At 36.5% G+C, this 27,159-nt stretch overlaps 3 protein-coding genes across 3 annotated transcripts; 1 reads left to right on the forward strand and 2 right to left on the reverse strand.

The window, feature by feature from the left end:
- Positions 1-1,288: 1,288 nt before the first annotated feature.
- LOC128549397 (uncharacterized) lies at positions 1,289-5,184 on the reverse strand. The gene is made up of 2 exons (XM_053526034.1): positions 5,086-5,184; positions 1,289-5,020 (listed from the first exon to the last, which is right to left on the reverse strand). The coding sequence occupies exons 1-2, from the start codon at positions 5,182-5,184 to the stop codon at positions 1,289-1,291; spliced, it is 3,831 nt and encodes a 1,276-aa protein (XP_053382009.1).
- On the reverse strand, positions 5,047-16,309 carry LOC123541312 (uncharacterized). The gene is made up of 4 exons (XM_053527441.1): positions 16,064-16,309; positions 14,210-14,326; positions 13,206-13,322; positions 5,047-8,235 (listed from the first exon to the last, which is right to left on the reverse strand). Exons 1-4 carry the CDS (start codon positions 16,245-16,247, stop codon positions 5,288-5,290), a joined length of 3,366 nt encoding a protein of 1,121 aa, XP_053383416.1. The 5' UTR covers positions 16,248-16,309; the 3' UTR covers positions 5,047-5,287.
- A 9,335-nt stretch (positions 16,310-25,644) lies between these two features.
- Positions 25,645-26,886, forward strand: LOC123534628 (THAP domain-containing protein 5-like). Its single transcript, XM_045316949.2, has 2 exons — positions 25,645-26,036; positions 26,353-26,886. Exons 1-2 carry the CDS (start codon positions 25,690-25,692, stop codon positions 26,687-26,689), a joined length of 684 nt encoding a protein of 227 aa, XP_045172884.2. The 5' UTR covers positions 25,645-25,689; the 3' UTR covers positions 26,690-26,886.
- Positions 26,887-27,159: the final 273 nt, after the last annotated feature.

The raw sequence follows: 27,159 nt of genomic DNA on the forward strand, positions 1-27,159 counted from the left end.
TAACCCTTAGCATGCTGGACATGATTGGCTAGAGTATATCATGATCACCCTGCACAAACGAAATAAATGTAAAGTCTACGTGCAGTCTGATCATGAAATGAACTGCGCTGTTCGCTATTCAGTCAGCATCATTTTGGTAAGTATCTCATTTGACAGTTAATGGTACTGTCCAAATTGAAAGAAGGACAAGTTCATTATAGGAATTTAGCATGGTAAGGGTTAAGCAAAGTTAGATATAACAGAAATGTGCCGGTATATAATCTGTCATGTGACATCAGTTGCAGAATATATCCTAAAACAAGCTTCAATTTTAAAAATAGCAGGAATGGGTATGCATATAAAACACACAATTATGGTGGAACATAGTTTCTATAATGAATAATTTAAGAAAAGTTCAGCTTTGCATAAGTGACAATGGCGTATGCAAAATTAAGAATGAACTAACTAAATCATATACATACATAATTATCAATTAGAAGAAACAAACAAAATATAAACAACAGTTTTTGTTGTGGGAAAAAAGTACTGCTGTAAAACTCCTTCTTGATCTCTTGCATTTCCGAACTCATCTTGAAACATTGCTTTAAAACGGCATAAACAAATCATGTAGCATGGATCAAATTAACATATGCGAGTTAAGCAACGCCTATGTTTTGCAATCCTTATTACAATGTGCAAATGATATTGTAAACCTAATACAAGCATACACATCATACGAAAAACAGAAATCAGTCGTATAATAAAAGGACACTATCAGCTTGAACTCAAACTTAACAGTAGAAATCAACAAGTTTTGCTACTCACTGGTAAAAACATTATTTGAAAGGTAAATAAGTGAATGAACTGATGGTACTGATATTCTTTTTAATCGCTTGCGCGGCTAGTCAATACCATATAGAGTTTTCTAGCTGAACTTGACTCATGTACGGTTAGAACTGTTGACAAACCGTACTGTTAAAAGAACTGCGGATTTTTTCTGTCATTGTGCAGGGAATCTCTTTTTCAATATAGGTATATGTAATGCCTGTACTGTTTGTTTAACAATGCTTACGTGTTGTGACGGAATATTATAGCAACCTTTATAACAAAGTGAACAATTAAGTTTACAGTTACAATTTCCAAGCTAACTATAACAAGTTATATTGGTCATTGTGTATTCCTTAGCTGTCAATATATAATCATAGAATAAAGTCAACCAGCCAGTTATAATCTTTTTCCATCCTAACCAAATATTGAGTTGATCTCTACTACAAATTCAAAACATACATTAATAATTAGATGAAACATATCAATAGCTACAAGTCATTTCGTCAGAATTATCTAGGCAGTCATTTTCTCTATCACAAACCCACGATTTTGGAATACAATGTCCATTACTACAAGTAAAATAGTTATGAGTTTTACAAAACATTGCTGGCATACGTGGTGTCGCGTGAATGATTCCACGTGTTGAGGAAGGCGTTGGATCTACCGCACGGGTGGATGGATGTATCAAAGGCGCGTGCGTATATGTTATAGGGGCGAATGTAGGTAAAAAAGGCGCATATGTTGATGCTTCTTCCGCACTTGCGGATGATTTTGTGCTATGTACACTGTATGGCGCTACCGTGGTAGTTTCCTTTCCATTTACGTATGATTTAGATGTGGGTGTTTGTTTTGCTTTTACGTATGAATTTTTTGTAGCATCTTCATACGTCGCATACGTGGGCTTATCTTTTACATTTCTGTATGTATCTTTAGCAGGAATTTCATATTGCGTTCTCGTCTTTGTTTGTTTACCATTTATGTCTGAATCTTTCGCAGGTACTTTATATGGCGCTGATGTGGATATTTCCCTTGAATGTACGTATGAATCAGCAACAGGTCTTTCAAATTGTGCAGACTTTGGTGATTTATAGGGCGCCTTTGTCATTTTTTGTTTTTCGTTAACATATGAATCTTTCGCAGGAGCTTCATATGGTGCAGACGTCGTTGCTTGTGTATATGAAACTTTCGCAGGTACTTTATACGGTTTAGATGTGGGTGTTTGTTTTTCATTTACGTACTCATCAGTTGTATGTACTTCATATGGCTCTGACGTAGTCTTTAGCTTTCCATTAACATATAAAACTGCTACAGGCTTTTCATAATGCGCAGATGATTCATATGGCACAGATGTTGTACCTTGCTTTGCATTTCCATATGAATCATTCGAAGGCACTTCATATTGCGCTTTCGTCTTTTCTTGTTTTCTGTTTAAGTACAAATCTTTCACAGGTACATGTACTTTAATTGGCGCTGATGTGGATGTTTGCTTTGAATGCACATATGAATCTACTACAAGTTTTACATAGTGTGCAGACTTTCGGGGTTCATATGTTTCAGCCGTTGCTGTTTGTTTTTCATTTACGTACGAATCTTTCAAAGAAGCTTCATACGATGCAGATGATTGTGTTTGCTTTCCACTTATGTATGAATCTTTCACAGGAGCTTCATACGGGGCAGAAGTTGGTGTTTGCTTTCCACTTACATATATTACGTATGAATCTTTCACAGGAGCTTCATACGGTGCAGGTGTTGGTGTTTGTTTTCCAATTACGTACGGATCTTTTAAAGAGGCTTCATACGGTGGAGATGATTGTGTTTCCTTTCCACTTAAGTACGGATCTTTCACAGGGATTTCAAACGGTGCTGATGTTAGTGTTTGATTTCCACTTACATTCGAATCTTTCACAGGGTTTTCATACGGTGCAGATGTTTGTGTTTCCTTTCCACTTACGTACGATTCTACTACAGGGGCTTCATACGGTGTAGATGATGGTTCTTCCTTTTCAATTACGTACGGATCATTCACGGGGGCTTCATACGTATCAGATGATGGTGTTTCCTTTCCACTTACGTACGGTTCTTTCACAGGAGATTTATACGGTGCAGATGTTTGTGTTTGCTTTCCACTTACGTACGAATCTTTCACAGGAACTTCATACGGTGCAGATGTTGGTGTTTGCTTTCCACTTACGTACGAATCTTTCACAGGAGCTTCATACGGTGCAGATGTTGGTGTTTGCTTTCCACTTACGTACGAATCTTTCACAGGAGCTTCATACGATGCAGATATTTGTGTTTGCTTTCCACTTACGTAAAAAGCTTTCATAGTAGCTTCATACGGTGCAGATGTTTGTGCATGCTTTCCACTTACGTACAAATCTTTCACAGGAGCTTCATACGCTGCAGATGTTTGTGCTTGCTTTCCACTTACGTATGAATCTTTCACAGGAGCTACTGCAGATATTGGTGTTTGCTTTCCATTTATGTACGAATCTTTCACAGGAGCTTCATACGGTGCAGATGTTGGTGTTTGCTTTCCACTTACGTATGGATCTTTCACAGGGGCTTCATACGTTGCAGAAGATATCTTTTCCTTTCCGCTTACGTACGGATCTTTCACAGGGTTTTCAAACGGTGCAGATGTTGGTTTTTGCTTTCCACTTACGTACGAATCTTTCACAGGGTATTCATACGGTGCAGATATTTTTGTTTGCTTTCCACTTACGTATGGACCTTTCACAAGGGCTTCATACGGTGCAGATGTTGGAGTTTGCTTTCCACCTACGAATGAATCCTTCACAGGGGCTTGATACGGTGCAGATGTTGATTTTTCCTTTCCACTTACGTACGGATCTTTCACAGGGGCTTCATACGGTGCAGATGTTGCTGTTTGCTTTCCACTTACGTACGAATCTTTCACAGGGGATTCATATGGTGCTGATGTTTGTGTTTGCTTTCCATTTACGTGAGGACCTTTCACAAGGGCTTCATACGATGCAGATGTTGGTGTTTGCTTTCCACTATCGTACGAATCTTTCACAGGGGTATCATACGGTGCAGGCATTGCTGTTTGCTTTCCACTGACGTATGAATCCTTCACAGGGGCCTGATACGGTGCAGATGTTGTTTTTTTCTTTCCATTTACGTACGGATCTTTTACAGGGGCTTCATACGGTGTAGATGTTGCTATTAGCTTTCCACTTACGTACGGATCTTTTGCATGGGATTCATACGGTGCAAATGATAGAAATGCATGTTCACTTACGTAGGGGTCTTTCATAGGGGCTTCATACGTATCAGCTGATGGTGTTTGCATTCCACTTACGTACGAATCGTTCACAGGAGCTTCATATGGTGCAGATGTTTGTGTTTGCTTTCCACCTACGTACAAATCTTTTACAGCGGCTTCATTTGGGGCAGATCTTTCTGTTTGCTTTCCACTTAAGTACGAATCTTTCGCAGGGGCTTCATACGGTGTAGATGATGGTTGTTCCTTTTCAATTACGTACGGATCATTCACGGGGGATTCAGACGTATCAGATGATGGTGTTTCCTTTCCATTTACGTACGGTTCTTTCACAGGAGATTTATACGGTGCAGATGTTTGTGTTTGGTTTCCACTTACGTACGAATCTTTCACAGGAACTTCATACGGTGCAGATGTTGCTGTTTGCTTTCCACTTACGTACGAATCTTTCACAGGGGCTTCATACGGTGCAGATGTTGCTGTTTGCTTTCCACTTACGTATGAATCTTTCACAGGAGCTACTGCAGATATTGGTGTTTGCTTTCCATTTATGTACGAATCTTTCACAGGAGCTTCATACGGTGCAGATGTTGGTGTTTGCTTTCCACTTACGTATGGATCTTTCACAGGGGCTTCATACGTTGCAGATGATGTTTTTTCCTTTCCACTTACGTACGGATCTTTCACAGGGTTTTCATACGGTGCAGATGTTGGTTTTTGCTTTCCACTTATGTACGAATCTTTCACAGGGTATTCATACGGTGCAGATATTTTTGTTTGCTTTCCACTTATGTATGGACCTTTCACAAGGGCTTCATACGGTGCAGATGTTGGTGTTTGCTTTCCACCTACGTATGAATCCTTCACAGGGGCTTGATACGGTGCAGATGTTGATTTTTCCTTTCCGCTTACGTACGGATCTTTCACAGGGGCTTGTACGGTGCAGATGTTGCTGTTTGCTTTCCACTTACGTACGAATCTTTCACAGGGGATTCATATGGTGCAGATGTTTGTGTTTGCTTTCCACTTACGTATGGACCTTTCACAAGGGCTTCATACGATGCAGATGTTGGTGTTTGCTTTCCACTTACGTACGAATCTTTCACAGGGGTATCATACGGTGCAGGCATTGCTGTTTGCTTTCCACTGACGTATGTATCCTTCACAGGGGCCTGATACGGTGCAGATGTGTTTTTTTTCTTTCCTTTTACGTACGGATCTTTTACAGGGGCTTCATACGGTGTGAATTTTTGCTATTAGTTTTCCACTTACGTACGGATCTTTTGCATGGGCTTCATACATTGTAGATGTTACTGTTTGCTTTCCACTTGCGTACGAATCGTTCACAGGGGCTTCATACTGTACAGATGTTGCTGTTTGCTTTACACTTACGTACGAATCCTTCAGAGGGGTTATATATGGTGCAGAAGTTGTTTTTTCCTTTTCAGTAACGTACGGATCTTTCAAAGGGGCTTGATACGGTGCAGATGTTCGTTTTTCCTTTCCACTTAGGTACGGATCTTCCACGGGGTCTTCATACGGTGCAGATGTTGATGTTACCTTTCCGATAACATACGGATCTTTCACAGGGTCTTCATACGGTGCAGATGTTGGTGTTTGTTTTCCAATTACGTACGAATCTTTCACAACAGCTTCATACGGTGCAGATGATGGTTCTTCCTTATCACTTACGTACGGATCATTCACGGGGATTTCATACGGTGCATATGTTGGTGTTGGCTTTCCACTTACGTACGAATCTTTCACAGGAGCTTCATACGGTGCAGATGTTGCTGTTTCCTTACTACTTACGTATAAATCTTTCACAGGAGCTTCATACGGTGCAGATGTTGCTGGTTTCTTTCCACTTACATGCGAATCTTTCACAGGAGCTTCATACGGTGCAGATGTTGCTGTCTGCTTTCCATTTACGGATGAATGCTTCACAGGAGCTTCATTAGGGGCAGATGTTGGTTTTTCCTTTCTTCTTACGTACGAGTCCTTCAGAGGGACTTCATACGATGCAGAAGTTGGTTTTCCCTTTCCACTAATGTACGGATCTTTCATAGGGGCTTCAGACAGCGCAGATGTTTGTTTTTCCTTTCCACTTACGTACGGGTCTTTCACAGGGGCTTCATACGGTGCAGATGTTGGTTTTTCTTTTTCACTTACGTACGGATCTTTTACAGGGGCTTCACGCGGTGGAGATGATAGCGTTTCCTTTCCACTTACGTACGCTTCTTTCACAGGGGCTTCATACGCTGCAGATGTTAGTGTTTGCTTTCCACTTACGTACGAGTCTTTCACAGGGGCTTCATACGGTGCAGATGTTGATGTTTGCTTCCCACTTACGTACGAATCTTTCAGGGTGGATTCATACGGTGCTGATGTTGTTGTTCGTTTTCCACTTACGTACGGATCTTTTACAGGGACTTCATACGGTGCAGATGTTGTTGTTTGTTTTTCACTTTCGTACGGATCTTTCACAGGAGCTTCATACGGTGCAGATGTTTGTTTTTGCATTCCACTTACGTACGAATCTTTCACAGGAACTTCATACGGTGCAGATAATTGTGTTTGCTTTCCACTTACGTACGAATCTTTCGCAGGGGCTTCATACGGTGCAGATGGTGGTTTTTCTTTTTCATTTACGTACGGATCATTCACGGGGGCTTGATAGGTATCAGATGATGTTTTTTCCTTTCCACTTACGTACGGATCTTTCACAGGAGCTCCATACGGTGCAAATGGTGCTTTTTGTTTTCCACTTACGTACGAATCTTTCACTGGAGCGTCATACCTTGCAGTTGTTGCTGTTTGCTTACTACGTACGTACAATTCTTTCACAGGAGCTCCATACCTTGCAGATGTTGCTCTTTGCTTTCCACTTACGTATGAATCCTTCACAGGGGCTTCAAACGGTGCAGATGTTGGTGTTTGTTTTGCATTTTCGTATGAATCTCTAACAGGTATATTATACGGTGAAGGCATAGACGTTTGTTTTGCATTTACGTATGAATCTTTGGTAGGTATTTCATATGGTGCAGACGTTGATGAATGCTTTAAAGGTACGAATGAATCTGTTGTAGGTACCTTATATGGTGGAGACAAGGACTGTGGTTTTGCATTTACATATAAATTTACAACAGGTAATTCATACGGTGCAGACGTTGATAATTGCTTTGGAGTTACGTATGAATCTGTTGTAGGAAACTTATATGTTGGAGACGAAGATTGTGGTTTTGCATTAACATATGAATTTACAACAGGTATTTCATATGGTGCAGAGACTGCTGATTCATTTGAATTGGCATACAATTCATATGTCCAAGACGCGGATGGTTGCTTTGTGACAGGGTCTTTAAATTGCTCTGTTTTGAATATTTGTTTTCTTACGTATGAATCTCTAACAGGTACTATATATGGTGCAGGCGTTGATGTTTGTTTTGCATGTATGTATGAATCTATTGAAGGAACTTCATATGGCGCAGATGTGATTGTTTGTTTTGCATTTTCATAGAAATGTCCCACAGGTACGTTATATGGTGCAGAAGTGGATATTTGTTTGGAATTTACGTATAGATATGTCTTAGCTTCTTCATATGGCACATACTTGGTATCTTGTGTTACAGGTACGTTTGAATCTACCACAGTTTCGTCGAATTGCCCTGACGAGGACCGTTGTTTTGCACTTGCGTATGCATCTATCACAGGTAGTTTATGCAGCTCATTCGTTGATTTTCGTTTTGAATTTGTGTATGTTGCTGTGACAGGTACCGCGTATGGTGCAGGGTAAAGTGTTTGTTTTTCATTGACGTATAAATCTCTCAAACGTACCCCATATGGCACAGTCGTTGATTTTGGTTTTGCAGCTACGTACACATCGGTGGCACGCACTTCGTATGGCTCAGATATTGAAGTTTGTGTTGCTTTTACGTATGCTTTTTTCGCAGATAATTCATACGGCTTAAACGTAGACCTTTGTTTTGTATTGATATATAAATGTGTTGGATATATGTTAGTTTCCTTCGCAGGTACTTCGTATGTCTCGGATGCTTTATATATCACAGGCACTGATGTATGTGTCACAGGTATGGTTGTTTGTTTTGCACCTTTGTATTTATCTGACACGGGTACTTGATATGTTACGTGTCTTTCATGGGCTGCAGGCAACTGAGACTCTGAAAAAACATGTAAACATAAATAGAAACTTCTTGATCTAGACTGTTAATTATCTGATTATACAAAAAGTTAGTCTTATCAACGTGATCACCCTGAAGTATTATGAAATACAGTTAACAATGTGTTTTCGTTAGTTTTCCTGCACTCATATTTGTATTTTTTGACGTTTATAATATATAAAAAAAATTAAAGCTTAGGTTCAGTATGAAAATGAATAGAAGCAAATCATATAAAGAAAGAGTTGCTTTAAAATGACAATTTTGACAACAAACAAAACATGTTTTATTAATAGCCTTATAATAATTGTTGATTTATTGATATATGCCTCCAAGGAGTCACACCGGAGGATTCTTTTTTTTTTTAAATTCGATACTATAATTCTAGAACTGTTAAACGTGTACATGTTTATGCAAGAGTCATAAATTGATGAATCATTTGCTTTTCTTTGATATCATCAGTTTTTCTATTAGACTGCCATATGCAAGTTTTGACATAATTGTCATTTGCAATTAAATCTAAGGGAAACAAATATTGTAAAAAATAATATAATGAATTTTATGAAATTGACGACACGCATGATTCACCCATAAAGTGAGAATATAAACGAACAACATTTTTTTCCCAAAAAAATCCTGTCCTATATATGTTTTTCCATTTATTTTATTCCATTCTGTTCCGTACTACTGGTACATAAATTATTCTAAAATTAACCTTCCTTTAAAGTAAATTGCCATTTGTAAAGAATGTTTTTTCTTTTTTAAAAAATAGTTCAACTTTCAGCACATAATTGCAACTGTAGCAAAACTGACTTATGTGACAGTGGCATGAAAATGGTTTAGTTTTTGTGTGCTCCCTTCGTGCAATCCTTTTCCGAAATTCAAAGAATTTGCACTGACTTCAAAGGTTGAACATTTACAGGGTCGCACCAGTTGATTGACAGCGATTGACTACACACGTCATGTAGTCATACAAGATACGTGCATGTTAACGGGCGTTGACTTTATACGGAAAGCGCGCTTTTAGAGCGACCTTTAAATGTTAACAACTGCTGAGTCAACAACCGCATTTACGTGTGAGTACACGACTTGAACGTTTTATAAACGTTTGCAACACTAGGTCACTAAAACAGTCTTAACGAGTGTAAATATAAGATATAAATTGGTTGTGGTTAACACGCCCGTGTATTTTAATAGCGAAATGGTAATTAAAACGCGATTCATTACTGTATGTTTCGTAGATATTATGTAATGATTCTGCGTAAAATAAATTTAGCCACTAGTAATGTTAAGTAAATTCCGCGAGTTCTATTATTGTACCAAATGTTATGGAATAATTCAGTTTCAAAGTGATAATCATGTAACTGTTGAGGAGACTCACGTGCCTGTTTGCATACACGTGCATTTTATTATTCTGATAAAAACGCTGACATAACCAAAGCAAACAGTAATCAGGCATAATCAAATGTTAAGACTTTAGTTATATAGTAGTCATGGTCCTCCTCATGTTATCACAGCATGTTGTTTTTCTTGTCCACATTCTATATCGCTCTCATTCACAATATATAGGAAAAAAGAAACTCATTTTAATACATAAAGTTATTAAATATGTAAATATATATATAATTATATATTTTAAATATATATAATAAATATAAATTATATATATATTAAAAATAATTTTTGCGGCATTACGAGCCACGTCCAGTGATAACAAATGTTGCTGGCGTGCCCGGTATCATTTAGTCAAATTGTTTTTTGAACTTTTCTGATAAATTTTCAAAATATCTCTTATTTGAAGACTTTCTTCATTCTAAATTATAAATCCAATATTTACTAATCACCAAAAACTAGTGTATAGTTCTCTTGTATATTGTTGGGATTTTCCTGCTGCAACTTCAAGGTAAATTTCAAGTATTTTGTGCTAGTTTCATTAAAACTGCTCAACTCCCGCTGTTCCGGTCACTGGCGCCAGATCAGAAAGAAAATGCCTCTGTACATGTTATACCCTACCCCTAGGTATTCTATAAGAACCATGGTCGTGAACGGGAAAATATACTAACCCGTTTCAATCGCGCATTTCATACCTAAAACACGCAGTGCGGGAAAAGTGTACTATGGATATCAAAACAAGTGGTAATTTATCTTCCATTGTGTACCGGTCACTTTTTTGAATACCTCTTATCTTTGAAAAACAACGCGTAGTTTATAGTAATTCAACATACACAAAAAACTTGCTTGAACTTCCCTGGTGAATTTCCGTTCTAGATTACAAAACCTTCTGATTGGCTGTTGTAAAAATGTATGTCAATCGTCATTTTACTACACGTGTTCGCTTAATGTGAAAATGCAGCAAAATGTGCAAAATGAATAAATATACAGAACAGATGCGACCAATGTACGATTTCAAATTAAAGATCATATACAAGATGAATTTCATTCATCATTTCGAGTTTTAGTGTAAAATTGTGATTTTTTTTAAATCTGTTTTTGTTTGTTTACGTTTCGCCCAAAAATGTGCGCACTGCCGTGACCTCTAGACCGGGTTTTTCATTAGGGAAGTTCAAGCAAGTTTTTTCTGTAACGTTGACGAAAGCATACAATATGTGGAAAAATCTCAGTAATATGGAATATTGAGACAATGTGACTGGGGCACGATGGAAGATAAATTATCGCTTGTTCAATATACTAGGGACCCAATTCACCAACTGCGCGTTTAAGTTGAGAAATGTACGATTGAAACGGTAAGTGCACTTTCCCGTTCATGACCATGGTTCTTATAGAATACCTAGGGGTAGGGTATAACATGTACAGAGGCATTTTCTTTCTGATCTGGCGCCAGTGGTTCCGGTATGTTCAATTTCTTTTCTATATGCATTGTTCGCGGTGCGTTTAGGGTTAGTACATAAAAGGAAAATATAATATCCAACATTTCCTTGTCTACATACCAGGTAGTCGGTGCACTTCAAACGAATGTCTCGTGAATTCATTAAAAGTGAAAAAAAAAACGTTCGTGAGTATGCAGCATGCCAAGAAATCAGTGTGGTTAATGAATTGATCGATTGATAAATTTAATGGGGTGAATATAGTAATATCTTTCCTCTTACATAAAAATCAATCAGGAAATAGTTTATGTTCTATCCAAAACACCAAAGTTGCTTACGCTAATGCGACATAACAAAAGATGTTATTTCATTTTGGCACGTGCGCCAACACTCAAAAACAAAATCTTCGCAAATGGTGCGCATGCCAACGCGAAATAAAATGCTTCGTTCTTTTGCGTTCTATATTTCATAATATCGTGTTATTTGCTGCGTTTTGTCGCGTTGGGTCGCGCGCCAAAACGACACAACAAACTTCCAAAATTCCGTTATGGTGAGTAAATATTTGCTACAAAAGCCGCTCGCGCCAGCGTGACGTAACGAATTGCCCTAAATCAGCTCCTTTATTTTGTTTTGTTCAGATATGGTACCTACTAGAGATCTATCATTGACACATTGATAATCCTAGTTGGCATTTACCCATGCACCCGTATGACACCAGGTAAAAGGATGGTTAATAAGATCTGTCCGTAAGACAGCGCGCTCCACTATTCGGCGATTTGACAGTATAATGAATATGTGTCTCAATAAGAGACCTCTATTTTAAAAGGAAGATACACCAAGGGGCACAATTCTATCAAGAACACAAATTAGAGTTATTGGATTGTTACCACACATGCAGATGATATGGAAAAGGGCATATTTGAGTTTCAAGTCATTATCTTAATATAGACCAAAGATATGTCCAGAAAACGAAGTTTGCAAAAAATTTAAGTATAAAAGGGGCATAATTTGGTCAAAAAACAAATCAGAGTTATGGGGATTGTTACCACACATGCAGATGATGATGATAAAGATACAATTTAAGTTTCAAGTCTTTATATTATATTGTACTAAAGTTACATCCAGAAAGCGAAGATTGCCAGAAAACTTTAAGTTTGAAAGGGGTATAATTCTGTCAAAAACGCAATAAGAGTTATGGGGATTGTAACCACACATGCAGATGATAATTATAAAAAAAGAACATTTTTAATTTCAAGTCATTAACTTTTAAAGTACTAAAGATATGTCTATAAACGAAGCTTTCGAAAAAAAATAACATGAAAATAAACAACTTTGTGACCTTGACCTTGGGTATAATAAGCCCAGTCCCTGCACATACCTTGTTTGTATGCTGGATATTGTTTTTATGAACTTACAGTATTATATAAGCAATAGTAACAAAGATATGACGGAAAAACAAAGGCTGTCGAAAAACTTTAACCTTAAAAATAACCTAAGTATAACACCTTGGTGACCTTGACCTTAAGTATAATGGGCCCAGCCCCTGCACATACTTTGTTTGTATGCTGGACAATGTTTATATGAAGTAACAGTAAAATATAAGCAACAGTAACAAAGATATGACAGAAAAACAAAGGTTGCCGAAAAACTTCAACCAAGAAAGCTCACGCCGACGTCGACGCCGACGCCGACGCCTACACCGACGCCGACGCCAGGGCGAGTAGAATAACCGCCCAACAGTATTTCATTTGTGCTATGGCATGTAGTTAACCTAACCAGTATTCCTGAACTTTGTACTAGGACTTACCTGTTCTCCGCAAGTAACTGCCAACTTCCCCACATAAACCGGAGGTGGAGGATGAATTATTTCAGACACAATGTCTTTGATCAATCGTCACGGAGAAATACGCATCGCCCTGAGATCAAACTCACGACCATGTGATCCGTAGATCTGAGCTAAGAGGGCGGACCAATAAAACGTAAGAAGGATGTTCCATAAAATTAATGATTTTTTTATTTTGAAATATATTTTCATTAATAGCACATATGTCATACTTCTTGAATCGGAAAGCCCATTTTAAATATTGAATATATGGATGGGACTTAAACAGTGCTATGAACTATGGATAAAATACATGGAAGTATTACCATTACAATTCCTTTCATCGGAATTATCTTTGCAGTCATTCGCACCATCACAAACCCAGTGTTCCGAAATGCATCTGCCATTAACACATGAAAAATAGCCGACTTCACAAGGTCTCGCTGAAATATGTAATTATGTTGTTTTCATAAGAAAAAAGGTAATAAAGTTTGTTTATTTAAGAAATAATTTATAGCAAAAGAGTGTTTTAACACTATTTAATGCACGATGGGCGGTTATGCGTCGGGCGTAATAATTTCACGAGGATGTATTACCGCGCGAGTGTATAAATAGTGTTAAAACACGGTTTTGCTATAAGTTACTTTGATTCTTATATGCCCTTAATCTAAAACAGTAGATAAAATGTAGTACTTAGCGCTTTCTTGGTCGCAACAAAAACATTGGCGACCGCACGTCAACGTGTCGTCATTCTAGCGTAAGCGTGTTTTAACAGAGACAAGCATATTAGAATCTGCGATAAACATTTTGTTTGAGTACATGATTTTAGTCAACATAATTTCTAATTTACATTCGCACTTGATTGATTGGGGATATTTTAACAATAATATCCATTTATTTCCAATCTATCTTGGTAGGCAAAGGGGGATAATAAAAACGTTTCTATTAAATTCTAAATATGTAATTGTTAATGCAAATATATTACAAATATAATACAACATAGTTTTCCCTAGAGAGAGTATGTAAAACTCTAACTTGTATTAAGCGCTAAGTGAACACAAGTGGTCATATGTCACAGACATGGAAATTGATATGATTGATTTAAAATTCAATGAACATTCAGCACTCCTCTTGGTGCACTATAATTATTACCATTATTTGGTTTATTATCATCCTCCTCCTCAACATTATCATCGTTATCATCGTCGTCATCATCATTATCATCATCTTCACCTTCTTCATTATCATCATTATTATTGAAATTCTTCTTCTTATTATTAATAATATTATTATCAATAAATGCCGGCGCAATTCAAAAATCAGTATTTACCAGTGCAATACACTTCGTCAGAATTGTCCTGACAATCGTTTTCTCCATCACAAACCCAAAGGTCTGGGATACACTCGTTATCTTTGCACTTGAACTGGTTGGTTCCACATGTCTGAGCTGTTAAAAGAAAAAAAAACAATAATAATAATAATAATTGTTTTGGGTTTTACGCCGTTTTTCGACAGTATTTCAGTTATGTAACGGCGGGCAGTTAACCTAACCAAGTGTTCCTAGATTCTGTACCAGAACAAACCTGTTCTCCGCAAGTAACTGCCAACTTCCCCACATGAATCAGAGATGGAGGACGAATGATTTCAGACACACTGCCTTTTATCAAATCGTCACTGAGAGCATGGCCCGCCCGATGATCGAACTCACGACCCCGTGATCCGTAGATCGGTGCTCTCCCTATTGAGCTAAGCGGCCGGGTTCAGTAGTAGTAGTAGTAGTAGTAGTAGAAGTAGTAGTAGTAGTAGTAGTAGTAGTTGTTGTTGTAGTAAAGTAGTAATAGACAAATCATTGCCATGCTGTAAGACCGATATGAAGATTTCGCCTACCAATGAATAACTTTACAGAAGCATACTAATCTGCCAGATACACGTTTGATTCATTTATTCGTCACCTATCTCACGGACTTCTTTTAAAGTACATGTACAACAGGCGTTTTAAACTGGGTTAAGAGTACAGAAGATGTGATAATCTTTCAATCATTCTATCATGCAGCCACAATGACAACTGACAAAATATACTAATACACCTTAACACGGAGCGGTACCGACGACCGACGACATTATGTGTATCAGTAGACATATTTTTCTAATATGCTTTAAGGCAGTCATTTGTTGCAGCTGCTGATTTTAAGCCATTCATTATGGAAAGACTTGCGTCTCTGCTTGTTTAGTAAATATGTGCCTATGGTATATAACCTTTACGCAAATAGATATTTTAAAGCTCTTTTTTTGGGGTTATCATTCATGGAAGTTTAATTGAATGAAGCATTTTACTTTAATTGAATCAAGCAATTAAAATCAATTGAAACAAGCAATGGGCTTAGGAAATTATAGATTTGCATTATTTATTTTTGCATCGAAAAACAAATTTCACAAAAAAAACAAAACTATGTAGCCTTTGGCAAGTTACATAGGTTGCAGGATAAAAAGAATATTAGGTTAGTGTGCAGAATAAAATTTTATACGACTGGGCTGACACCATGCCATGTAAACTTTCTGTCATCTCAAGTAGAGAAAGACGTACACTAATTTCAGTGCGCAACACAAGAATGAACGCATACTAGTAATGCAGCAGTTCCGATAGAAATACATTATTGTCGCTATCTCGAATTCCAAAAGATCGAGCATTTTACTTCGAGATAGCCGATATTGGACTTAGAATGATATATTGTACACGCCGATATTGGACTTAGATAATATTGGACTTAGAATGATATATTGTACACGTGTTGTCAGGACGATACTTGAAATGTCTTCGAGACAGCCGGAAATTTGGGATGGCGAGTTTGAGAAGTCGAGTTTCAACTGTATTTAACTATTCTTTCATTAACACACTGACCTCATGCGATGCATGTGACGTTACGTGTACAAACTTGTTTTTACATTCAAAGGATATACACATTTTGTTTAAATTTACATGTAAGATTAAATAATCTTCATCCGTGAACCCCAAATTATACATTTGCACTCTTGAAAATATTGCATCTAGGGTTCACTCAGGGATATATATTCCGATCTTACACTGAAACAAAATATAGTCTCCATGTATAAAATCCTTCTTGCATATCATTGTGCGCAGCATATATAATGCGAAGAAAATGAAGAAGAAAAAAAACCGTCTTACCAGTGACCACAGACTTAGGCGTTGTTGGTACACCGTTTATAAACAAAGCAATATAGTCGGCTCCTGGCTGGTTACCTTCGTACTGACCCGTGTTCTTCAATATATCATATAACGTACCTCCGTTTGTATTTTCGCAAAACACTAAAGTAACAAGTACGAAAGAAATAACCTCCCTTTCAGACATTGGAGTTTTCAAATTATTTAACTTTATGTTTAATATTATATAAACCTGTCAGGATTTAACAGTCATAAGATTTGTCGTCGATTGTGCAGATCATTTCCGCGTATACACTCTTATACTGAGTGCTTCGAAAATAGGACATAAACGCGTAAGAATACAACATCCTACAAAAATGTGTTATTTACTGTAAATTACTGACCCCTAACATGCACAATTATAACTCATCTATTTATCGACATCCACACATTTCAGTTCTTAATTTAGTCAGTAGTATATACTGCAAAGACATGATTTGCATGATTATAATGATTGATTTACGTTTTTTGTATTGATGACCCATTGCTGCATATGCATGAGTGGGGTTAACATTAAAAGACTGAAAATAGCATTTATGTTAAATTGTGGTTTTATTGTATATTGTTCATCGATGATATAGCTAAGTTAATCCATCAATTAGCAAACATGATTAAGATAGTAATTTTATTGACATGCTATGCAATAAAGTTGAATTCCTTCCAGTAACAAATAAAATTTAATTTCTTTACCTAAGGTTTTATTTTGGCCTTTTGATTAACCGTTCCAGTAATTTATAATCATTTCAAAATACATCCATTGTCTTAAATATTTGCAGCTATGTTGTAGAGTTATAAATAAAAGGTTGCAATCAATGTAAGGTTAAATCAACAATTACTTATTCATGATACGTTACTGTAGGGACATATAATCTTGTGGAAATGATTTCAAAAGTACGTTCAAAAGTGAGAAATATGCATATCATAGAATAAATAAGCTGAATTAACATCCAGATAATCGAAACATTTAATAATGATTGTTTTACTTTAAAGGTCCATAATGCTTTAATAATTTATCTTAAAAAAAGATGAAACAGCTTTTCAAATAGATGTTATGCACACTTACATGGTTAGAAAAGCACTGCTTTTAATATTGCATATGAACTGTTATAGTTAGAGCCACAAAGGGAGGTAATAAAAACAATATATTCAATTAAACATTCTAGTTCATTCAAACCTTTGACAAATGTTAATGAAAGCAATTATCAGAAATAGGATTTAACAAGAAATTAATGTATTTTATGTTCATAAAGGAAAATGTGCAGCCACATTATAAACATATGAGCCTTTAAGTAAATAAAGAAACGTACTACTACATAAGTAAAACCTACCAAAGTTAAAACTACATGTTACATGAAATTATTCATCCTACTTGTCTACAATGAGCGATTTATAAATGAGAAAGTTTACGGTATTCATAGATCTCCGATCTATGATGCTTTATTAGGATATACGAACATAGGTATGAAATGTACACAATCTGAAGAACGAGTTATTTTTAAAACAGTGATACAATATACTGATTTTCTTCAAATTGTTTTTCCGTAACTTTACAATTAATATGGCATAGTTTGACTTTTATTGATTATATATACACTATAAAATGGATATTTGAAATTGCGCCGCTCGTATCATCATATATCATTATTATTTCATGTCTATATTTTACAATATTAGTACCTTGATTGAGTCCTTAAAATCATTGATCTAACATCCAGTCTGCTCGACTTGTAGCAGAAACCGTTGTTTTGTTTTGTATTGTCGGTGAAAATGCGTCAATGTCACATTTCGCAAATAATGTAGTAAACGGAAGGCTAATCTTGACAAATTTAGCCCATACCATGCCGAACACGATTGGTTCTGCCTTTGCGACCAGTGCAGATCATGATCAGCTTTCACATCCGTGCAGTCTGATCATGATCTGCACTGTTATGACGGTTTCAGGAAAGGCTGTGTTGTGATTCTCTTATACCAAAATTATGCCTGTTGTTCGTCACAAGTAAAGTGTTGGTTTCTTGATACTCGTCAGGCCTTAGATAGAACTCTGTAACTCTGTGAATTCGAAGACAATGCATCCTTATGTTTTTAGATATGTATAGACTGTAGAAAAAGTTTTGTCAAACTTGTAGTTTTCTTGGAGCGCTTTCAGCATCAGGCAAGGTACGAAACAGGAATGGAGGTGCTCGCCACTGTTCTCATTGGTTTTCATACATGAATGTGTTTATATGACTCTAGAACATTACATTCTCTGACGGTAGCCAATGATACGGATCTTATATCCTACTCAGTAAGCGGACAGCAAATGACCGATATATACTATTATTACTCCATAAAGCGGACATATGAAGTTTCTTGATGCTCAGCATTCTCATCCATCAGAGGTTCGTCAATATCCTGAGACGTTCATCCAGAGAACCATGGTAGACATCTGGTATGCAAGAACGGATGTTCAATTACGCTGCGGTCCAAGATTTTGTGATAAAAGGAACTTAATCCTTTGCAATTTAAACATCCAGTTTGGCAAACAGTATAAACGTCTCGGTATTATCTGTCACAAATTCCTGCTGTCGAAGATTCTGTCAGCAAGCTCGGGTGTTCCTTCCGGTAGCACTTTAATTTGAGGGTTATATCCTGAGAGTCTCAACCTACCACCATGTAATCTGTTTAAAAGTCTTTTAAAGCGTTATTTTAGCGCATCCGCCAGCACTCATTCAGCTTGAAAGAGCCCGTCGTTTAAAAAGCGTTTTCTGTTATCGCCCTTTGAACCTTTGATCTTTTCCCATTTAAGTCCGAGATGGATAAAAGAAAATTGCAGCTTTCCTCTTTATTTTTGTATTGTTTATTTCATACTCTTAATGTACGTATTTAACATAGTATGCATGCATAAAATACTTGTTTATCTATGTATAAGTGTACTTACTATATTACAATTAATTAGAGGTATTAATTAACCCTGTTTATGCCTTACAGTGTGCTTTTCTCTCTATCTTTATTGTCTACGGTTTGTTCACCATTGTCTGCATTCGTACATCATTCATGTTTGTTCTCCTCTTTATTAATTGAGGAAATAAAATGATAGCACGATAGTGTCAGCACGGCAGTAAATACTAAACTTTTTTTTTTTTTTTTGATTTTGAAGAAGCATTACTTTGTGTCAGTAAATAAATGAAATGAACCAAATGTAAACTTAATACAAAAATATTTATACAATTAGAAGATGCTTATGTAGAAAAACGCATGTCTCCTCCAAGCATAGTAGTAATAGGCAAGAAGTCAATAGCGGACAGAGGCGGAGATCAAAGAGACACTGATGGTTAGCGTAGTGACTGAAATACAATAGGGATCATCTACTTGGCATGTCCAATCATCCCATGAAGTCTGAATGCTCTGGGTCAAGTGGTTCTCAAGTTATTGATTGGAAACGTTTTTCATGTTCTGGCCCCTGCGACCTTGACCAATGGTCGAGCGACTCCGAAATCATTACGGGTCATCTACTTTGTATGTCTATTTATCCTATGGAATTTCATTATTCTGGGTCAAGTGGTTCTCAAGTTATTGATCGGAAACGGATTTCCATGGTCAGGCCCTGTGACCCTGCTCGAGTGTCCCCAAAATCTAAAGGGTCATCTATTTTGTATGTCCAATCATTCTATAAAGTTTCATCATCCTGGGTCAAGTGGTTCTCAAGTTATTGATCGGAAACGGTTTTCCATGTTCAGGCCACTGTGACCTCGATCTTTGATCAAGTGAGTGACACCCAAATCAATAGGAGTCATCTACTCTGCGTGTCCAATCATCTTATGAAGTTTAAATATTCTGGGTCAAGTGGTTCTTAAGTTATTGATCGGAGACGGTTTTACACGTTCAGGCCCCTGTGATCTTGACCTTTGATGGAATGATTCCAAAAACATAGGGGCCATCTACTCCATAAGCCCTATCACTCTATAAAGTTTGAAGAATCTAGACAAATGGTTCTCCAGATATTGATAGGAAATGAAATGTGACGAACGGACGGACAAGGGCAAAAACAATATGTCTCCCCCAGTAGATAGGAGACATAATTATTATTGTTATTTCATGTTCTGTAATATAATCAGTAGTCAGTATAATCAGTAGTGGGTATCACAGGAATCCGATTCATACCTATGATGGGGTTAGACATTATCATGAAAATTGTGTGATATTTATGATTGATACCCATGTATATGTATATGTATATGTTTTCCACTCGATTCACAAGGCCCGCGACGGCGTACCGATCACTAGGTCGGGATAACCCGTTTGGGTAAACCGGCGCAAACTATTATGCCCGTCTAATAAATCGTCAATGCTCCTTGGTTTTCAATGCTTTAATATACATTCTCTCTTCTTTAATTTGGAGGACAAACTGCCTTAAATGTCAACTCAATAGTTTAATGACAGTTTGCTGTGGCGAAAAATTCTAGTAAACCGCTGTTAGGATCGTCATTTATCCCACATAATTTAAGGTAAGTCTCAACTATGACTAACAAAGGGAGATCATTTAGTCGGTATTTATTCTTTTAGGATGGATTACTGCCACTGATTTTGGTTCACTAGGGTGAAGTATATATATATATACGTAGCAATTAAAGGCTTGGTAAACCCGTGTATCCCCTAATTTTTGGAAGATATTATTAGGGCGTGTTTATAATTTTAGCGATCATAACAGTTATTTTGATGCGCGTCTATGATTATAACGGTCAGCGCAATGCTGTGTAAAGTCGCCATATGACCTATAATTGTGTCGGTGCGACATTAACCCCCCCCCCCCCCCCCACTCCAAAAAAAAGGAAGAAAGAAAAAACAAAAACAAAGCAATGCTTGCGTTTGTGGCCATTGCGACCATAAATACAATGAGAGCTTGGTACAGATGGGCCAGACCTTTTGGCCTTTAGTTGACTGAGTTTTCATATATCTCTGCTTCGCAAAATTTGATAACCGAGAGAAATTTCTGTAACATATTGTTTTTGTTCGCTCATTCGAATCCTAAGTTCCGTTACAATTTTTAATTCCTGTCATTTAATATGAAATTTTGCATAACAACAACAATGATAAATGTAATAGTTTGTTTGTTGTTCATTAGTAAATATTTGTTGAAAATACAAATTGTAATATGTCAATACATTGAAGAGCCCTAGTATTTTTCGACATTTAGAATAACAAATACTGTTCCAAACGTGTCTTTCAAGCTTTTTTTAAAAAAAAAATCAATTACCTGAGACCTAGTTTATGCGTAAGGTCATAACTGTAACTCCGAATAGATTTTTATGCGTGATTTGTGCTTGGCTGGATTCAGTAAATGACTAAAAGCAGTTCATATGTTCACTAAAATATCAATGATCAATGTGAACCGTTATGGTTATGGTTGTGTGCACCCATGTTAATCAAGTTTCAGCGAGTGTACCAGTTTACACCCAAGGTCACGACAATCTGTGCGGCGCTAGATTCATTACACTGGTAATTCGCATACATGTACATGTATTATTTCATCTATCATCATAACCAGTACAAAATAAGTTCAGTCTATTGTTTAATGTTTTGAATTGTTGTTTGCTTGTCCAAATGCCTTCTTAACCCACCAACGAGTGTTTTTCAGTTCTTCAATTTAATTTTTAATTTATTGTTTCTCGCAAATTACATTATCCCAGTGTTGATTGAAGTACCATGCCTTATTTCACTAAACTGCAGAACATCTTAGACGTGCTGCTAGATATTTACACTTCCATTCATCACTGACTGTTTATTTACCTTTTATGAGATCATAGTATCACACTTTTTTAAGGAAATCACTGAATGTGTTAATAAATAAAAGAACAGGTACATTATTTGAAAAATTCTAGATGAGCTCAGGGGCACGAATACATGTAATCAATTAATATCTCAACATATAAATAGTAGAGTATGCATCTTATGGCAAGATATATTGAACCGCCGGTAATCGTGAATTGTATCCATTAATTGTGTATGACATAAACATGTATAAATTATACCTTTCGACCTTTTTTAGATGTACACGGATGCATTATATGACATTCAACTGTTAAAAAGAAATAAATTTCACTTTTGCTCTGACGGATTTTGTATGCTTCCCCGATTTTGTTATTTGACCGACATTTTATCAAATCAGCTAAAAAGAAGGCCAATAACAAAAACAAATTCAGAACAAAGTTACGACTAAGTTTTCTGTAAGATGGGATTATATATTAAGTTAATCGATCCACCTGCCAAAGCCGGTGGCGTTCTAGGCTTCCGAAGGATCTATTTACAGTTTGTACTGTTTACAACTTTGCACTTATATAACTGAATTAGGCTGCCGGCAAAATTTCGTTTCAAATAACGCTATTTCATAAAACATGTTATTTATTAAGGGGACGCATACTGCTACATTCACAGTTCATACAAAAATGAGGAATGGGTGCATATTCAAGAAATCGATGGTGGGAAGATAACAAACATATTCCTAAACTGATATAATACTGATGGACACCTGTAATATTCAATACTTTGTGGATAAAGATGTGGTACTATGAATGTAATAGGAAAACAGAGGTCTTTGTGAAAGTACATTCAACACAAAATATTAAGCTTTAGTATAAGGAAAAAAACAGGTTTTTTACAATACCAGTGTTACAAATAATGTTGAAGGGATGAAATTTTCTTTCTAACACACCAGGTTTGCTTAAACATGTAAAAATTTAACGCCACGTCATTTCAGCTCGGGATGGACGCCATATTTCTCATCGATAAAAAATGTAAACAAAAAGTCAGAGTGGGATTAGCATTGCAAGGGCATAACATGACATTCTACACAATGAATACCTTAGAACAGATATCTAAGATGCTACACAGGTCAGGTGGGTTAAATGCATAACGTCGATCACTTGAAATTGATCTTGAAAAGGTGGTTAATTTTAGTTTATTTACATGGTTTTTAATTTTCCCACGACTTCTCGGCGATTCACTGCAAAAAGTATTACTGAGCTGGACGAAAGGTAACTCTAATAAACAACGGGAGACAACTTAGGTGTCAGCACGTGTATGATTTTTTAAAAAAACATGTCGATGATTATAATTTCTTATCAAATAACGAATCCTATTCAGAGATTCGTCTTTAATATCAGAACATTATTAATTTCTATGGACATTTATCAAAAGATATTACTTACAATGGACTACTTTGCGCATCAAACTGGTTTCCGCTTCAGTTGTGAGGCACTTCCGTTATACTTTTTGACAACAGTAACAAAACACAAAATGAATCAATAAAGTCACTTATAAACCGACTGCTACTTAGATCAGTTTAAGAATAGTTGTTGTTACAACATTATACTTGTTCATTACGTTATGAGATAAAGTTTTTCTTGAACTGCATAATCCTTTAATTACGTTTAGACGACATTGCATTTACAATTTATCTGACCCCGTTTTTTACGTGAATGACAGCATTCTCGTGCAACTCGTGCAAACAGAGTTATGAAAAGTATGGTGGAGAATTCAAGGACAAATTATAAATGACATTAAAGTGAGGATAACTGTATATTCGTCTAGTTTTGATCATTGGCATTCCTGCTGTATATTAGTAAGTTGTGTGAACAAGATTAGAATGCTACTTTTGCACATATACACATTGATTGGACCTCTCAACCAAATGTCATACCTAATTTTAGAAATTTTTAAGACAATACATTTTCAAAAGTTACGCATCTGAACTCCTAACACTGATTTTATTCAGCGACAAATCACAAAATGAGATATATTATTTCTTAACTAGAATCTAAGACCTCTTTAGACCGATGTTATTTGCAAAGTGAACATTTATCTTTGTGATGTGTGCCTTTTTGTCCTATTTTTGATAAAAATAATGATAAAAGGTGTTTTGCATTAAAGTCAAACATGCCATTTTATCCCAAAGTACTGTACCAACCAATTTCAAATGTGACGCAATGTTAACAACATCATAATAAAAATTGAAATAAAGTAATAACACTTTAAGTTGAAAGTTTGTTAAATAGTTTTTATTTTTAATATTATTTCTGTAGTTAAGAAAATTACACGCAGTTCTGAATCCCTTAAACATAATATCATAATTACAGGAACGCAATTTGCCAGGGAGGGTATCGCACGATAAACAGGACAGTGTAGTCACGTACTGTAAATGAACACTAAATATGCCGTGAGTTTAACATATTACAAATTTAACTAATCCATTTCAATAATTGTTAATAGCATTCCCTTTATCCTATCCTAGAAGGTAAATGTGCGTGGGCTTCATAGTCTCTGTGGGTGGACAATATAAGTCTGTGTGGGTGAACCTCATGCAGTTTGAGTTGTTGAACCTTATGAAGTTTCTGTGGGTAGGCCTATTGCTTTCTGTGTGGATGGGCCTCATACAGTCTTTGTGAGTGAGCCTCATACAGTATGTGTGGGTGTTGATGGGTCTCATAGATTTATAAAATAAATGTTCTGACATTTCTAGATAAGTACACAGCTGGTAAAAAAAAATATTATAGCAAAGGTAGTGGTAACACTGTCTGACCCTGAAACCAGTTCAAACCCTCATTCAACATATATTACTAGCATTGGGATAAGAGTTCCGTCTATGGATGCTTTACACCTTGCACGCTGAGATCAGGGAAGTTTCTGGTATTTGAGCGTCTTCTGTATCTTGCATTATCCTTTAGCTAAAAATTAACATTCTTCTGGAGAAGTCGCCCGTATGGGTTTCCGGTGGCGGCTATAAAATTAGTCTGCTAAATTTCTAAAATGGATTGGTCCATCATTCAATTTGGGCAATACCATTTATTATTCGAAGTGGTGTTCACTGAAAATTTACTGACTGAATAGCGAACAGGCTGATCTTGGTCTGCACTGGTCGCAAGGGCAGGATCACTTGCCACCAGCAGGCTAAAGGATAAGAAAACAAACAAACAAAAGAATTAATTGTGTATCCAGAGACTGGTTAACGCACAGCGAAGATTCAATAAATGATCTATCCCAGTATCTTGTCGTTAAGTCCAGCTTCTCTCAAGACAGATAACTTTTTTTTTAAAAAAGAAGGACACGTTTGAGGTTCATAGACAGTAGAAGAGCTCCGTCTTATAGACAGATGACGTTTATATTTATTGTCAGATCTATAAGGATATCCAACAAACGTGTATAGAATTTCATGAAGATTTAATTTCATATTTAAAATATTCCATATTTATCATTACGTTTGTTTTAGTAAAAATCATCAACATTCTTCTGTAGAAACTCATTAAACTTCGCTATGGGGATATGACCTATTTAATTCTATGTTAGCTGTAGACAAGTGTGAGTTTGGCGTGCTATAAATTGGTTTAAAACCATAGTTATTTCAAATCCAGTCATTGAATCAGATTATTTGTGTCATTGTTTGCAGTGTTATACATGTGTGTAACACGGACATTCATTCGGAACGCAAAGGTAAAACTTTTATAGCAGGAAATTTCGTTTTCCATATTTGTCTTATTCCGGATTTTCGTAACTGTAGTCAATCACGAGTTGTCGTTCGTGCGGGACGGTATTATACACTTCCGGTGTTAATGTAAACAATGGGGAAATATTATTGCTCGATAACTTACTGCCACAATTTCAGTGGAAGGGTTGGAAAATTTGGTAAAAAGGTAACCCTGCACAAGCTCCCTAAACATCAAAGTACTCGACATGCCTGGATTCGCGCCATCAGCCGAAAGAACTGGAAACCGACGAGTTATACTCGAGTGTGTTCAGACCACTTTAAGAACGGTGTTGGACCGGACTCTGTTGATAGAAATAAAATTCCATGTGTAAACTTGCCTCAGAAAAAGCACTGTGAGCGATCAGAAAGGAGGGAACCACGCTTGAGACCATCCACTGTACCAGTTGACACCGTCAAGAGTGATATTATAGATCATCATACGTAAGTAAAGTGGCATAATCTACATATATACAGACTGACATGCATACATGTATAAATTTTCATTAGATTTGGTTTACACAACAACATGTACATGTTGACATTGTATGTGAATGTAATGAATGTTTATATAATTTCCATCTGACATTGATAAATATTTGACCATTATTTTAAATAAGATATTATAGCTACATGTACATACTGATGATGTTTGCCTGTTCCCCATAACTTTTTCACAAATTATTATATAATCCATACCTAGATGTAATGTTGAAATTTTCATCATATTTCAATAGCCTGTGTAATGCATTTGTTGCAGGTACTGTAAACAAGAGAAAACCTCCACATTACCTGCAGCCAGCTCTAACACCAACTGTAAGGACCAGGATTCACAAACCTATCAACAACCCTTGAGTAGTGCTGAAACATCTGTCTGTCTACCAGAGATCACTATTGAGAACATTCAACACTCCACAGATCTTATGATGTTCTACACAGGCCTTCCAGACTTTCAAACATATGATGCCCTATTTAGTTCATTAATTGACCAAGGTGCAGATAAGTTGTCAACCGAGATAACCGGCAGCATGAATGAAAATAAATTGGGTCGTAAAAGGACGTTAAGGCCCATAGATGAGTTTTTGTTTGCGATGTAACTCATTGCAGACTTGGAGCGGTCTTCTGCGCATGCCCGAAAGTGATTATCAATTGTAGCGCACGGCAAAATATGCATATTTTTGCATGTCCGCATGCATTTGGTGTACAATATGCATAAAATACTGACTAAAGGTTAGGGTTAGTATCACCATGGTTACAAAATATATACGTTTATGATATTTTCGTTCAAACTTAGTTAATCCGGTATGTACCGGAGTCTGTAATTTATACCGGCGCTCCAAGTCTGCATTGAGTCACAGTCTTTTGTTGGTAATGATGAGGCTAAGATTGGGACTTCTTGTGAAGGATTTGGAGTATAGATTTAAAATTTCTTCAAGTGGTGTGTCAAAGATTTTCAATGCATGGATTCTTTTTATGTTTGAATGTATGCAATCACTTGTTTTCATGCCAAAGCTTGAAGTACTTCAATTAAATGTTCCTAAATGCTTTGAAAAATTCTCAGACACAA

The sequence above is a fragment of the Mercenaria mercenaria genome, chromosome 16 (assembly GCF_021730395.1).
Source record: "Mercenaria mercenaria strain notata chromosome 16, MADL_Memer_1, whole genome shotgun sequence".
NCBI lineage: Eukaryota > Metazoa > Mollusca > Bivalvia > Venerida > Veneridae > Mercenaria > Mercenaria mercenaria.